Source organism: Sinocyclocheilus anshuiensis, unplaced genomic scaffold (assembly GCF_001515605.1).
Source record: "Sinocyclocheilus anshuiensis isolate Anshui unplaced genomic scaffold, SAMN03320099.WGS_v1.1 scaffold1851, whole genome shotgun sequence".
In the NCBI taxonomy this organism is placed as follows: Eukaryota; Metazoa; Chordata; class Actinopteri; order Cypriniformes; family Cyprinidae; genus Sinocyclocheilus; species Sinocyclocheilus anshuiensis.
Genome location: NW_015548302.1, coordinates 120,459 through 137,480, shown reverse-complemented (window position 1 = coordinate 137,480; position 17,022 = coordinate 120,459). Strand labels below are relative to the sequence as shown.

Genomic DNA, 17,022 nt, shown 5'->3' with positions numbered 1-17,022 from the left:
GTAAAATATATAAATGATAGGCCTACTAAAACAACACTGTTATCTGCACACAGCTGAGAAGCAACACAATAAATGTATTTGCAAACTGGCTTTTTTTCATGTTCAACTTTTCAGTTGGTCAGACTGAGAGACCAACTAAACCATTCTAGATCACCTAAGACCACCAGACCACCTTAGGCTGGTTTAGTATGTTTTTTTTTCAGCAAGGTAATTTTCCTCTTTCCATAAAATGGAGGTTTTTATGGACAAGCAACTGTGTCGCGTGGGTCTCAGAATTAATAATAAACGTGTAGCATTAAACGTTGGTTTTGCAGGACGTTATACGCAAAATGTAAATAACATAAAAAAACATTACAAAAAGGACCGCTATTCTGCAACCTAACTTCCCAAAGAGGCGTTTCGCTCTGATTCAGGTAACTGGATGGACCAATTACAAAGCACTGACTTATTTCCGTGTTCTTCTCAGCCAATCACACCGCTCGCTGTTTAAATCATGGTCGGTTGTGTGTTCACTCTTGTGTACGTGCTGTTTAGCGCAACAGTGGCTGTGTGTGTAACGTTACGCACGTATAATACAGACAGTGTTCTGTTTCTAAAATATTATGTAAAAATAATATGAAACGGAGGTGAATTTTCGGATACGGATGTTGCGGTGCGCTCTACTCTTTGGACGATCCCTGCCATGATCCCAATATAAGGATTTTTTTTCATAACCAGCCTGGCCTCAATCAGTTCACAATGAGACTGTACGTATTTCTTCTGAAGGACCATTTACCAAAGATAGAATATTATTCCAGGTTTTCACCATCGCCCCTGTCAATAAAACAGTTTCTGGAATTCGGTAAGTGAGCGCATCCATCAGTGAAGACTGAGTGACAGCGGCACTTGTTACTTTGATGTAGCATGATTATGTCGATTGTCTCATAAAATAAATATGTTTAATAACCCCTCATTGTTGTAGTGTATGTTTAGTGTTCAGATTGTAAATGCGACAAATCTGGTGAACAAGAACTTTGTTCATTTTGGAAAGAAAACATTCACTGGACGCTTCTGTGTTATATTTTTGAGGATATTGGTTGTTTTTATGACTATACGAGATATGCCACCTAATGTTTTCCAAAGTTAACTTTTAAAGATTTTTTATAAATAATTATACACATTAGAATCATCGATGGCGTGTTTCTATAAATATTTTGCCCACTGTATGTCCTTCAAACATTTATAGTCATTTATCGTGTTACTTGTTGATGTCATACACTCGTTTGCATATGAACCATCTCATATTATAATATTATTAAATGTAACGGTTACACTTTACTTGAAGGGGTGTGCATAAGACTGACATGACACCTTCATAATCATGACATGACACATGTCATGAATATGAAGGTTTTTTATGCATGTTTATGACAACTGTCATTAAGTGTCATTCGCTCAGTTATGTAATTTTTAATGCAAAGATGACATTGTTTGAGATGTCTTTGTTATGGGCTATGGTTAGGGGTAAGGGTAGGGGTAGGGTTAGGTTAGGGTTAGGTCAAATAATGTCATATTGAGCGAATGACACTTAATGACAGTTGTCATAAACATGCATAAAACCTCCTTCATATTCATGGCATGTGTCATGTCATGATTATGAAGGTGTCATGTCAGTCTTATGCACACCCCTTCAAGTAAAGTGTTACCAATGTAACTATAATAATATGAATATAAAATAACTGCCCGTTAATCTAACTGTACTCCCTCGAAGTACTTTAATAAGAGGGAGAGGCTCTTTATGTAAATACAATATGAAGTGTGTGATACGAACACTATGTAGACTACACCTAGGTGACGTCAAACACAACAGCTAGTCACAATAAATTGGTTTTTAAATAGATAGTTCACCCTAAAATGAAACTTTCTGCCATTAAATCACCCGTTGTGCTAAACCATATCACTGTGGAGCAATAAAAGTTTCATTCATTTACATTTTTGGGAATGGTCTATGAACAAAAACACTAATAGCACAGAAAGAACTGTTATAATGACATGAGTCAGAAGAAAGGCTTATGCAACAAGGCTAATTATGATATTAGTTACAATCTTAAATAAATTATAGGGATAGTTAATCCTGCTTGTGATGTTTCAGCTGAAAACATTGGTGTGCCTGCTCTGTAGGCCTGAAGTAAGAGTGAATCTTTGCCACATAATTTAAGTACATTTTTATTTTTTATCACTTTTCCGAATACACAAGAGTTTCAAAGCAGCTTTTCATAAATTCATGATGTTAATGTTTATAATATATTACTATTTTCATGGCTTATAGTTGTGTTTACCTGATTAGAGGTAGCCCGATAATATACAGTAGTTTACATTTTGTGAAGATACACACAGTCAAGCAGTTTAGATTGGCTATGTAGAATGTAATAGTTTAAATAAGTTTTTTTGTTTTGTGTTCGGCCGTTGTTCAGTGCTTTGCAGGTGTCTCAGGTATGAATGATAAAGCATTTTTCTGCATTTTCCCATCTGTAAACACTAACAGCCCTTCGTATTTTCACAGTTGTTTATGTCTGGTTGCTGAATTTTCAGGTAGGGATAATGCGTGTGAGAAGACGTCTTACATGTTCCTGCGGAAGGAGCTGCCGGTGCGTCTGGCTAACACTATGAGAGAGGTCAATCTGCTGCCTGACAAGCTCCTCAGTCAACCTTCAGTCAAACTGGTGCAGAAATGGTTAGTATAAATGAGTTTAAAATGGAGGACGTCAGATGAACGTTCACTGAAGCCTGAGTCGTGCCAAATCTCTCCACAGGTACATGCAAAGTTTTTTTGAACTTCTAGAGTTCGAGAACAGGAAGCCAGAAGACCCACATGCCCTGAATGAGTGAGTAGGACTCTTTTTATTATGTTTTTTTTTTTGGTTTGGCTTTTGTGAGCCATCTAGATGGTCTTGTTCTGCAGGCAGTTGCACGGCATGCTATTATATTTTCACTCGAGGTGAATTCAGGCCAGAGTTGAGAACAGAGGAATCAGATAGTGACTGAAAGCTGCCCTGACAGTGGAAAAGAACAAATCTGCATGTTGGGTCAGCAAAAACAAAGGAAGAATCCTACTCACATGCCATTTCTACACACAATGGCCTTTATTATTTATACAAAATACTATAAATTACCTGAATGACTAAAAAATGGAGCAAAGATTTGGGTTTACTTACAGTTGCTCTAGCTAAACAATTAGGTCAGTGTTGGATATGTTTATTAGCCAGTATTGGATATTTTATTGTTCATGCTAATTTCCCCTATTTTTACATTTAGATTAACTTTGTCACCTAACGCTTACTTAATAGCGTTCATCTTTAAAAACACTACTAATTTTTAATAACACTGTTAACTGTAGTCTTTAGCAAATCTCAATAAATATAAATTTTTCATACTGTAAATTCTAATGTTGTGATGCCTAAATTCACTTTTAGCGTTCAAAAATGTAGTTTTAATCTAGTTTTTAGTGTTTTATTTTTAGGCAAAATAAAATGTGGTTTTATTATTGACCATAATATGAAAATAATCATCTGCTTATCGATCTCAGATAGAATTTCAGTATTGTAATATTTATTTAAAAACTGTTTATAACCTGTTTATAAACCTGTTTATATTTATCTCTTTAAGATCTACAAAATTTGTTTAATTCACTTTTTGTTCCCCATATCAACATTTTTATAGCTTTCTGGAGACTCTCATTGAGATCAGGAATAGACACAATGATGTGGTCCCAACTATGGCCCAAGGTGTAATTGAATATAAAGAGAAGTTTAGTTTCGATCCATTCGTCAGCTCCAACATCCAGTACTTTTTGGACCGCTTCTACACCAACCAAATCTCTTTTCGCATGCTCATCAACCAGCACAGTACGTCACGCAAAAAAAGACACCACTTACAGGACCATAGCTTTTCATAGTTTTATCGTAATTGCTTTTCTCTTTATTACAGCTCTCCTTTTTGGCAATGACATCAACCCAGCCCATCCAAAACACATTGGCAGTATTGATCCCAACTGCAATGTTGCTGAGGTGGTGACTGGTAGGTTTAGAGATTTTATTTTTTATTTATTTAGTGTCACATACACTACCATTGAGAAGTTTGGGGTCTGTAAGATTTCATTTTATTTTATTTTACTTTATTTTATTTTTATTTATTTAGTTATTTAAAATAAATATTTTTATTCAGCATGGACACATTGTCCAAAGTGACAGTAAAGACATTTTTAATGTTTATAATATTAAAAAATATTTATATTTTAAATAAATGCTCTTGTTTTGAACTTTTATATTTATCAAGGAATATTGAAAAATGTATCACAAAAATATTAAGCAGCACAACGTTTTCAACATTGAATAAAAATGTTTCTTGAGCAGTAAACCGGGATATTAGAATGATTTCTGAAGAATCATGTGACACTGAAGACTGGTGTAATGGCTGCTGAAAATTCAGCTTTGCAATCACAGGAATAAATTACATTTTAAAATATATTCAAATAGAAACCAGTTATTTGAAATTGCAATACAATTTCATAATATTACTGTTTTTATTATATTTTGATCAAATAAATGCAGCCTTTGTGAGCATAAAAGACTTCTTTCAAAAAATCCTACCAACTCCGAACTTTTGAATGGTAGTGTAGAAAAACCACCCTTATCTTATGTTTGGATTTTGTGCTCCACTGATTCAGCGTGATGTTGTTTTCAGATGCATACGAGACCGCCAAGATGGTGTGTGAGCAATATTATTCAGCTGCCCCTGAACTCAAGATAGAGGAATTCAATGGTACATGTCCTTCGGATTCTCTCACAAAACTCAATATATAATGTTTGTTTCAGAGTTGCTTCATGTCTAATCCATGTAGAACTTCTGGAGGTCCAAAATAGTATGAATATGTTACTTTTTATGTAGCAAAGGCTCCTCAAAAACCCATCCAGGCTGTGTACGTTCCCTCACACTTGTTCCACATGCTGTTTGAATTGTTTAAGGTATGTTTCTAAAACTTGCAGATGCATCTTGAATATGATATATCAGAGTACCAGCATGTGTTAAGCAATACAATATTTAGCAGCTCTTATCTTCGTGTTTTTCCCAAGGCCCTGACGTATTGTTGTAACAGCTTGTGTTTGTGTTTTCAGAACGCAATGCGGGCCACCAATGAGCTCCACGAGGGTAGCAAGGAGGGTCTTCCTCTTATAAAAGCAAAAGTGACCCTGGGGAAGGAAGATCTCTCTGTGAAGGTCAGTTTGTTTGCAAATCGGTTTTCTTTGCAAACGTGCACGTGGCATGCCTTGATCCTAAACGTCCTGTGTTTTTCATCATAGATCAGTGACAGGGGAGGGGGTGTGGCTTTACGGAAGATTGACAGGCTGTTCAACTACACCTACTCGACTGCACCAACACCCAGTCTGGACTCCAAACGAGTGCCATTGGTAAAGAAGTGTGGCTACAATATTCTTAAAAACAAAAACAATATTCCTGTCACTTAGTCACCCTCATGTGGCTACAAAGCACGAGTATGACTTTTTATAAGACTGTGGAACACAAAACAAGATGTTTAGAAGAATGTTAAGACTGCTCTTCTGCTTGTCCAAAAAGGACACAAAAAACATGTTGAAAATGATTTTACAGTCTTCTAAAGCCAAACAATCCCAAATTTAAGTTATTTTCTGTTATACTAAAATAATTTGGTTAAACTCAAAATTTCATGGAACCTGTCAAGAATATGTTGATGTTATTATTATTATTATCATTATTATTATTTATTTAGCCCAAACTGACTTGGCTAAAACTAAAAAGCTATTAAAAATCCTCTGAAGTTGAAGTACTAAAATTACTAAAACTGAAATCAGTGTAAATTCAAGCTAAATATAAATATTTGAATAAACTCTTTTGTTTATTCAAAATGACAAAAGAAATTACAAAAAGAACAAAATGTCAAGAAAACAAAACGAAATTACCAAAACTAAAATGAAAATAATATGGAAGCCCGTTTCTGAATAAAAAAAGGTAATTGACATTTTTATCTCACAATTCTGACTTTTTTCTCTGAATTGCGTGATAGAAACTCACAATTCCGACAATTAGTGAGATATAAACTCGCAATTCTGTGAAATGAAGTCAGAATTGTGCTATATAAACTCGCAGTTGTGTTACAAACTCAGTATTGCGTGACACAGTATAAAGTCGCAGTTCTGAGAAATAAAGTCAGAATTGCGAGATATACACTCACAATTCTGACTTTTTTTCTCAAAATTTCGAAATTGTTTATATCTCGCAATTGTCACTTTAGAACACGCAATTGCAAGTTTATATCACGCAAGTTTATATCATGCAATTCTGAGAAAAAAAGTCAGAATTGCGAGTTATCTCGCAGTTTATATCACGCAATTCTGACATTACAACTAGCAGTTGCTAGTTTATATCTCACAATTACGAGAAAAAAGTCAGAATTGTGAGAAAAAGTCACAATTATCTTTTTAATTTTGTATTCAGTGGCGGAAATGGGCAAATAAAATAACAAAATAGAAAAAAATATATAAAAATAAAAGCTAATTCAAAATATAATATAATAAAGTAATAATATATAAAGTTACACTGTTTAGAACAACACTAAAGTTGTATGTATTTATTTATGCTAATTTCATGGTGCTGTTTTTTCTTTTTTCTTGAACTTCTTATTTTGTGTTCACTGGAAAAAGTAAAGTCATAACAGTTTGGAAGAACATGAGTGTGAATAAAGAATGACACAATTTTAGGAAAAACAACCAACTTTAACCTTGAACAACAGTTCTAAATGTAGCATTGTCCTCTGTAACCTGATCTCCACGCGTATCTAGGCTGGATTTGGACATGGTTTGCCGATATCCAGACTGTACGCCCGCTACTTTCAAGGGGACCTGAAACTGTACTCGATGGAAGGCGTAGGGACCGATGCCGTCATCTACCTGAAGGTAAAAGCAGCTCTCAATTTGCACTTTATTTCATTGTTCCACCGATAGGTTTTGAGTGACATCCACCCCGTCATCATCTTCTCTGACCAGGCTCTCTCCAGCGAATCATTTGAGCGCCTGCCCGTCTTCAACAAATCTGCTTGGCGACACTATCAAGGAGGCCCAGGAGCGGATGACTGGAGCAACCCGAGCAAAGAGCCCCGAGATACCTCAAAATACAAGGCCAAAAGATAATCGCACTCGCCCCATCCATGTCCCACTGCACCCATTACAGACCTACCGTCTTTAGTCTAGCTTCAGTTGCCATGGCAACATCACATCGATGCTGAGTGTTCTATACTTGTTAGCATTTCCAGAGCAGGAGAGCTGATGATGTAAGTGTCATTAAGTCTCTGCTCCTTCCTCCTTTGTGCAGCTACAGACGTAAGATACAGAACCTCCTTTTAGTGTCTTCCAGGGCGGTTAGAGGAAAGAGTGAACATTTGTGGCCGGGGGGGTCAGATACTTTGGTTCTTTTTTTAATTGTGCCACGCAGTAGCCTCCCTGTTTCATTTTCTAAAACAGCCAGAGAAGGACGTCTGGAGTTTGAGAAGGTCAAAACAAAAAGCATTTCTTTTACTGCCATTCACAAGCACTAGAGAGAGGGTTTGTCCACACTTTCTGTGGCTACGACTCCCGTTTTCTTGGAAGTGGACTAATGGAGAAATCATTTGAAAAGGCTCTGAAGGAATGAAAATAATTTGGTTAATCTCAAAACTATATGAAAACTGTCAAGAACATGTCGAGGTTATTTTTCACCCTAAAATCAAAAGAAAAATATGAAATTATATTTTGCATAAAGAAAATGAAACTTTATAGTACAATTAGCCTAGTAATTTTTTGCGTTATGACATTAATTTAATAATGTGTTATTTTAAAAAGACTTTAGTCTTTGCATCTTTACAGATCTTCTTTATGCACAAAGAGCTTGTAACACTCCAAAGAGAAAGGGAAACTTGAAATCATATGACCTCTTTAAAATAAGCCAATATTTTTTTCTTGTTATGTCCGATAACTGATGTCAGATATTGAAATTAAATATTAAAAAGAATCACAAAATTATAATGTACAGTTTGAAAAATGTATCATTATTTTGGAATTTGGTAAAAACATTGTTATTAAAGGGGTGGTTGACTGTTTTTTTTCTAGGCTTGATTGATTCATATATGAACAGATTTTTACGTGCACCCCTAGTTTTCTCTTCCTCTTCTCTAAAGCAGTGCAGCAAGGCCTCGCCCCCTTTGCTGCGTGTTCTCTCTGGGTTTATCTGGGTTCGTGACGTAACGGACCTGGGAAGAAGCTTGTTGTAGTCCCTTACCAGCTGTTTTTGTAGGCATTAATGAACTTTCAGCGCTGCAACTTTGCAGATATTGTTTATGCTTAAACAGCAACATTACACACTAACGTTAAAAAAGTGAAATCGCAATCAACCACCCCTTTAAATTAAAAGTGGGTTTAAAGATGATGACAAAGGTATTCTAAATGTAAAAATACATGAAACCAAACAATTGTACAAGCATGAACACTTAAATATATCGGCCAATAACCATTATAATACCGATATTGCTCATTCCTGTTGATGTTCTTTTTTTTTTATTGATTTGGGTGCTAAAACAACAAATAGTACGTGCAATGAAAAGACACTAACAGTGGCCGCAATTGATTCAGTGAATCCCCCCACCCCCGTTCTGTTCAGGGCTGTTCAGGGCTGCGATGGCTTTCAAATATTTGCTGTAATATCAGCACAACTAAACAGGACTTCAACAACCCTGTGCTGTGTACAGTACTTAAAATTTTCCCATGAGGGTAGTTGACCTGTCATCGCTGCTAATGTGTGTGTGTTTGTGGGTAAAGTGCAGTCTATTATGTGTGTGATGGTTTATTCCTCACTTCTCGTCCTCGTCACCCTCGCTCATGCTGCTGATGGAGGCCGAGGCGCCCTTCGGGGACGAGGGCGGTGAGGTTCGGGGCATGGCCCAGCGGGATGGAGGTGACGGAGAGCGGGATGGGGAAAAGTCCCTTGGTGGGCTGCTGCTGGGTGAGCCGTGTGGAGAAAACGCCTGGATCATTCGTCCACTACGTTCCTGAAACATTTGCTTCTGAAAAAATGAAAAGGTCATATTCAAAAATGTGTCAATTTTACACAATCTACATGTTTTTCTACATACTCTACCCTATATCCTTGCTTACCCATGTCCCATCTGGACCAAAGAGCTCCAGGAAGTTCCCAATGAACTCTCGTGATTTCTCCTCCCACTTCTGAATAAGATCATGGCTCTTCTCTTCCACTCTATACACAAAGTGCTTGGACTTCTCCTCTACCGTCCGCACCTTCTCTTTCATCCTGTCCACCTGGTTCTGCAGACGGTACTTCTTTTCCTGTCCAGAGTCAGATCAGCAAGCTTTTCTTTTTTTATTAAATGTCAGTGTTAAATGTTATTCAAAACACATTTTACTTTATGTATGACATACTTCAAAGAAAATCAGCATTGTTCTAATGAAGAAAAAATGTAAATGTGATTCTATTTACAGATCAAATTATTACTTTGTATTATTTATTATCACTTTGTTTTTGGTCTGTTTTTAATCTATTCTTTTTTTCAAAACTACATTTCAATTTAGGTTTGTACATACAGTGAATTAAATACATCACTTCAATTATGAGCATGTTTTATTTATGAATTACATTTTTTTTAAATTATTTAATTATTATTTTTTTAGTTCACTGATGTGACCCCAAAAAGTTAATAACTCATGATATTTGCAAAAACAAAAAATACATAAAAATATTTATTATACATTTTATATATAAACATATCTATAATTTTTTCTGAATAATGGTTAAGAAAAATATGTTTTATCAGTTTGTTTCAGAGGCGAATGTTATTTTAATATCATTTATTTTCTTATTATTGTCTTTGTTAATATTTTGAATTTGATTTTTTCCCCATTTTTTTTTTTTAATGTCTATATTCTTTTTTACATTTTAATTTTAGTTATTTTAGTAATTTAACAAACTAAATGAAAAATGAGAAATGTTGTGCTGACAACTAGCTAAAATAAGTTAGAAATAAGTTTTTATATTTTATGTTATTTCAATTCATGTTTATTTTACTTCAAGTAATACATTTTTAAAGTTCTAGTTTTAGTTTTAATGATAATAACCCTTTAGGTGAACGACTGATTTTATTTATGAAAAGAAAATGAAAATGAATTCAACAATTAAGTACATTAATGTTAGACCATGCCTCCATGCCAGAAATATCAGATCCAATATCTTTCAGAAAATATCTGTTTGTCTGGTAACAGAACAACTAGTCAGCAAAACCAAAGCTTACATTTGAGGATCCTAGATCCTTCATTTACTTACATTAATATAACTGACATTCAGTTCTTTAGCGGTGTAACCCCTCTGCAAGTTGCGTCTAGCGTACACGTCATAGTCTCTCACTATCCGGGTGATCAGGTCAGATGTTGAGATCCCTTCTGTCCTTTTAGTGGGCACAAACATACCTGAGACACTCGTACACGTTAGATCTGGTCTGAAACACACACACATGCTCTTAAGCGAAAGCCGCTTTTCTTTACCTGCCTCCTTAATATGCTTGTACACATCCTCAGATCCAGCAGAGGAGTATGGGATGTCGTCATGCGCCACAAAGTCGATCTAGAGAATACAAACCACAGGGTTAACCGCAGGGAATTATGGGAACGGTACTGTGCTAGGATGTGACCAAATAACTGACCTTGTGTTTTTCTAAAAACTCTTGGGTCAGAGTCCAGGGCGCATCACGCAAAACCTCATCAACGTAGCGGCAGTGTCTCAATGCCTCGTACCGTTCGTCTTCTGTCATTACGGTGAAGCCCTTGTACTTGTGAGTGAGTTCATCACTGCATACTTAACACACACATACATATTTTTATCAGTTAGAATTTAGCCTTTACAAGTATATTGCAAAGTCTGGATCAGTAAATTAAAAGTGTCTATACCTCCGACTATAAGGTAGGCGTTAGGGAACAGATTCTTAGCCTGCATCAGGGCACGAGCATGACCAGAATGAAAAAGATCGAAGATGCCATCTGCATAGATTCGCACCGGCCGGTCCACTGAGAATGGAAAATTCATGACACTTTTAGAAATCATTTACAGAAACAAAAACACGAAAAAATAGGCCACTTTATACTGTTGAAGAGTTTGGGGTCAGTCTTTTTTTTTTTTTTTTTTTGAAAGAAATTACTTTTTTTACAGCAAGGACACTTGATCAAAGGTCATTTAGAATGTTACAAAAGATTCTATTTCAACTAAATGCTGTTCTTTCAGTTTTCACAAAAATATTAAGTAACACAACTGTCAAAACTGATAAAAATAAATTATTCTTGAGCAGTAAATCAGCATATTAGAATGATTTCTGAAGGATCATGTGACACTGAAGACTGGAGTAATGATGCTGAAAATTCAGCTTTGCCATCACAGGAATAAATTATGTATTAAAATATATTAAAATAGAAAACATTTGTTTATAATTGTAATAATATTTCACAATATTACTATTTTTACTGTATTTATTATTGAATAAATGCAGCCTTGGTGAGCATAAGAGACTTTTTTTCTCAAAAATTAAAAATGCTGTTAGTCAAAATTCTGGCCAAAACATATTAATAAAGTTGGCAGCACCATTATTTTTCACTGTTCCCTTTTTCCCTCAGTTTTAAGTTTACAAACTTAAAATAGTCTATTGAAGGACATCAAAAACCATTCAACCTTTCTCCTTTTGTCTCTTCTCCAGAGCTCAGTAATCATTGGCCAGCGAGAGCTTTGTGAGCAGTGACTGTGAGAAACTGGGTCACAGAATGAACAGGGAATCCCTGAATCTAGTCTTGCTGGGTCTGGTTCCAGCGGTGGACTATCCTACAAGCACTGCGTTTTCCTCTGACACTGATATGGGATCAGTTTACAGGGTTCGTACACATTTTTACCAATAAATTTCCATGACTTTTCCATGACTTTTGAGACAATATTCATGACCTAAATGTTCCATTATTTTACAATAAGAATACAAATCTGTTCAAATTATCATAGCATATGTTAACTAAAATGAATGACTATTAATGCTACTCGTTTGCTTTCTTGTTTTAGTAATAAGTACAAGCTGCAACTGCGCCAGACGTTACTCCACATTTCACATATCACATCACTGAATATTATCATTTATTTAACTGTGTGGCCAGGATGGCCATTTTGGTGTCATTTTGTGTGTATTTTTGCTGCTTAAATGCAACAAGCTGCGCTTTAGAGCCCTGCATTTCAGCCCGAGCCCAACAGCCCCAACTTATTTTTGGCTTCGGGACAATTTTCACGTCACAGCTCAGACACGGGCCAGCCATCAGGCTTGCGTCTTCCTTATTTTTATATTTTAGATATCCATCAATTATTATGGTGATGACAAAGATTTGCCACACTGGTGGAAACAACACGAGACCGTGCTACCGCGACTGTTAAGAGTGGCTCGGACGGTGTTTAGTGTCCAGAAGTCTGTAGGTTTGATTATTTACTCATCAAACCTACATGCTATAGGCTATTGAATAAACGTGTGACTATCCATCATTTTAAAGTCAAAAGCTGCGGGAATGAGTAAAACTATGCAATATTGCCTATGCGCAATCCCGCACCGAAATTCAGGACCTGATTAAACACAATTCTATTATACAGAGTTTTGTGAAATAGATTTCAATGACTTTTCCAAAACTTTCTGGGTTTATTTATTTTTCCAAAACTTTTCCAGGCCTGGAAATTGGTGTTTTAAAATTCCATGACTTTTCCAGGTTTTTCATGACCGTACGAACCCTGAGTTTAAGTAGCTTAACTCATCAATGTTTGATGGGATTTGTGAAATGGGTCCAAAAGATAAAAATAAACTTGTTCTTTACCAGAAAAGAACTTGCAAATGTTTAACATTTTACACACTTACACAGCCAGTTTATCATGTGTTTTTGTCACTCTTTAGTAAATCAACTACTTTGGATTGTGCCAATAATTATACAGTACAATTGAACATCATGTACTCAAAATGTATTGTATGTATTAATATATTGGGCAAAATATTTTACTTACAAATGTTAATATACAGCATATACCGCTCAAGCATATTGGGTCACTTTGAAGAATAAACTGTTCAAAAGAAGAAAAACTATTAAAAGTATTAATTTCTTTAAAAAAAGACTTACTAAGCCCCAACATTTTGAATGGTTGTGTGTGTGTGTGTGTGTGTGTGTGTGTAATAAGTACATTGTACTTAATTTTTGATGTAAGTACATAGTAGTTAAGGCCACTTAATATAAAGTGGGGCCAAATGAAGTTTTTTGAATAGCAGATCTAAAATAGCAGAAACATTTGTGTGAGGGGTAGGTTTAGGAGTAGGATTAGGGCAAGGGGACAGGAAAATACCGTTTGTACAGTATATAAACCATTACATCTATGGACTGTCCCCATAAAACATGGAAACCCAACCTGTGTGTGTGTGTGTGTGTGTGTGTGTGTGTGTGTATCTGGTTTGTTTTGATCCTGTTTATTTTATTGTGATTATATAAGTAATCAAGATATAATGAATGAAGTTACAAGCTTTAAAAAAAGGTTACATTTAAGTTACTGTTTAAGAGCTTGAGTGCATATTTCTCTCTTGAGTGTCTTGTACTTAATGAAACGAGTATATTTAATTTTTTTAGGTTATAGCCTAACAGGAATGATCTTATTACAAAGGTCATTTTTTAACTTGATGTTCCATTTTATGAAAACTGAACAGAGAAAGTACAGACTGACCAGGCATTCCGAGTCGAGCTAGCTCTACCGTCAGCTTCTCGTGTGGAGCCCGACACTCACAACTCGTCTCCGGGGTAAATATGGCTGGCTCTATAAGAGTCTGCAGAGAAGATTGAAGAAAGCATTGATTTGAGAGAAATGATGAGATGAGAAATAAATAGACATTGCAGCTTCCCAAATAAAATACTGTTTAAACAAGCCTAGATCCTGCTGACATGATATCCTATTTACCCTTCTCAAAAATGTTTTCCTTTTTGTAAGAATAGAGGTTATTATCTGACGTATTGATTTCAAGACGATCTGTGTAACAGCCTCTTTACAGCGGATATTGATTTGTCCAGTAGAGGGTTCTCTAATGTCACTGACTTAAGACAAATCATTCGTCCACAGCAGCACAAAGTGGGAGATAGACACAGACATACATAACACGGATATTTCGATCTATTGAAACTTCTTTGTGGCTTATAACAAACAGAGAACAATAGGCCTACAGACACTGTGACAACTCATGGTTCTGAATTAGCATTTCAATGTATGGCAGGGTAGCAGGGATATTTTATTTTTGTGCATTTTTCAGTCTATAAGTGCAGAAAGACACTATACTCGCATTCTATATGGATGAGAATGCGGGTTTGTTATCAAAAAAATGTATTTAAAGCTTAAGTCAATTTTCTGAATTTTTGAAGTGGGAAATATTCTCTTTTTAAAAACACTGTGAAGTATGTTTTATATTATTATATAATAGCTAGTACATGTGCATAATATATAATATACGCTAAATTCATGAAATAACAAAAATGTAAAAAGGTACAAAAATATCTAACATACAAAAATATCAAACCATTGAAATGTGATTTTATTGTTCCCAACAGCTAAACTTTAAAACTTTAAAATATTCTTATTTAACAACAACATTATGTTGAATAAAATCTTTTACCACTTCAAGTTATATATCATATTACATTATATTATATTACCTTTAATGGGTTTTTGCTTAATAGTGTACAATTCAAATAATAATTGTATATTATATCTAAAGGGTTTTTGTTTAATTTAAAGAGTAAAATAATTCATTAAACAACAAAAATGAAAAAGTTAACACACAATATCAGACCAATGAAATTGTGCTTTTATTGTGATCAAAATGAAAAATTTGTCATCATTTACTAATGTTGATCCAAACCTGTATGAATAACTTCCTTAACATAAAAGAAGATTTTGAAGAATGTTAACCAACAGTTGCTGGTAGCCATTGACTTCCATAATATGATAAAATACTATGGAAGTCAATGGCTACCAGCAACTTTTTGATTATCAACATTCTTCAAAATATCTTCGTTTGTGTACAGCAGAAGAAAGAAACTCATACAGTTTGGAACAACATGAGGGTGACTAAATGATGACAGAATTTTCATTTTTTGGGGAAACTGTCCCTTTAAAACCTTACTGTTACTTAAATCACCCTTGTGGCATCTTCCTAATGTGACAACTACTGTTCTGTTTTAGTAAACATGTGGGCGGAGGCACCAGATGCTGTTTAAATGCATTCTGGGCCAAACACTTTACAGAAATGTTAAAAAATAATTTCTGGGTTAATCTTCTAGTGACCTTTGTGACAATAGTGACCATCTGTCTGTTCAGGAAATGCCCAGTGAGAGCATCTTCACAGCAGACCCAGCTGGCACATATGCATTTACATATCCAATGCAATGTAGGTGTGTGCTATCCGATTACTCATTGGAGGAAAAATCTCCACGGAGCAATGCACGATTCATTCCCATAGCAACGGAGACAGTGTTTCCAAGGATGCTGGAGACCTTTCCCAGAATTCTGTACAAGGTGAGAAGGAGGAGCAACATCACAGAAGGGCAACCTGCTGTTAAATGCAATCGGGATGATGTCTGTAACATTAGCTCAGCACCATCCCACAAAAGCGCTGGCTCTCGCACTTAAAAACGATATCTGGTAGACGCAGAGGATTAAAAGCAGCATTATGAACAAACGCGCAGATAGTCAGTACAAAACAGCAGTTTCACAAGCTCAACGTCATTCAGAAAGCTGCACAAAAAGACAAAATCAGATAAACACAGACTGAAAACAAAGAGAAAGGGGTCCTCAACGGTTCACAGATGCCCTCGACGCCAACAAAACACATATATCTCACCGTTCGTGGCAGTGGACAGGTATGTTCCAGCTCCTCCATGATTTCTGGAGGGTCCAAGCCAAACTGGATGTGACTCCACCTGTACCTGACTCAGCATCAGTCTGGAGACGCTTCTCTGGCCGTTAGCCGAGCCGCGGTCAGGGATGCTCTACTCCAGCCTGGGTCTAGATCCCGCCCACTCGCTCTTCTCTTCCTCTCTGCCTCTTCCTCCTCGACTCCCCTCGCTGTGAAGCCACCAATAGAAAGAGGCGCTCGGCTCCTCCCTGTGCCCACACACACAGGACCTCAGTGACTGCACAACAACAACAAGGAAGAGAGCCTGTTGATGAGGGCAATGGCAAGTCTGGGGAGGACCAATCAGCAGACATGCTCTCCTGTCTCATTTACATACCAGAGTGTGATTGGTTGAGCAGGCTATAGCACCATCACTGTGAACCCGCTGCTGAGCATCTCTGATTGTTCTTCATCTTCCTTCATTATTGTGGTGCATCGCAAAGGCTTGCTGAAAGAGACAATACAGTTTTTAAGTTTGGATAGTAACAGAATTATTTTTCTTATCTGATCTCAATTCAATAAACATTTAAATATGACAATAAGGTATAAACTAAGGCAGTTTCTACAAGAGCTTTTTAGTATTTTTTAACCTTACTATGGTTTGTGTTGAGACTCACTATGCCCCTGCAAATAGTTGATGGTGACGTCACTTTTTATCATCAAGGATGCTTAGCAGGGTTTTAATTTATACCCTACATAAAACAAGCTATATAAAACAAGCAAAACAGGGACCTTAGCTGATAACACACACACACACACACACACACACACACACACACACACACACACACACACACACACACACACACACACATATATATATATATATATATATATGCAGGTTTGCAAGAAAAAAAAACAAGAAAAATATAGACAAATTTAATTTGATATATAGTTAGAATACATTACATACAATATCCAACTGATACTTAATAATATTTAAAATAATCTAAATATATGTATGATAATATTATTGATAT

General features: G+C 35.8%; 2 protein-coding genes across 2 annotated transcripts; one reads left to right on the top strand and one right to left on the bottom strand.

Moving 5' to 3' along the window:
• Positions 1-508: 508 nt before the first annotated feature.
• LOC107656160 (pyruvate dehydrogenase (acetyl-transferring) kinase isozyme 3, mitochondrial-like) lies at positions 509-7,835 on the top strand. The gene is made up of 11 exons (XM_016443893.1): positions 509-841; positions 2,572-2,713; positions 2,793-2,864; positions 3,700-3,884; positions 3,967-4,056; positions 4,723-4,800; positions 4,927-5,003; positions 5,154-5,255; positions 5,340-5,447; positions 6,855-6,968; positions 7,059-7,835. Exons 1-11 carry the CDS (start codon positions 739-741, stop codon positions 7,200-7,202), a joined length of 1,215 nt encoding a protein of 404 aa, XP_016299379.1. The 5' UTR covers positions 509-738; the 3' UTR covers positions 7,203-7,835.
• Positions 7,836-8,462: 627 nt separating this feature from the next.
• pcyt1ba (phosphate cytidylyltransferase 1B, choline a) lies at positions 8,463-16,183 on the bottom strand. The gene is made up of 8 exons (XM_016443894.1): positions 15,989-16,183; positions 13,825-13,924; positions 10,998-11,114; positions 10,754-10,905; positions 10,596-10,674; positions 10,378-10,520; positions 9,198-9,386; positions 8,463-9,106 (listed from the first exon to the last, which is right to left on the bottom strand). The coding sequence occupies exons 1-8, from the start codon at positions 16,025-16,027 to the stop codon at positions 8,894-8,896; spliced, it is 1,032 nt and encodes a 343-aa protein (XP_016299380.1). The 5' UTR covers positions 16,028-16,183; the 3' UTR covers positions 8,463-8,893.
• Between the last annotated feature and the right edge of the window lie 839 nt (positions 16,184-17,022).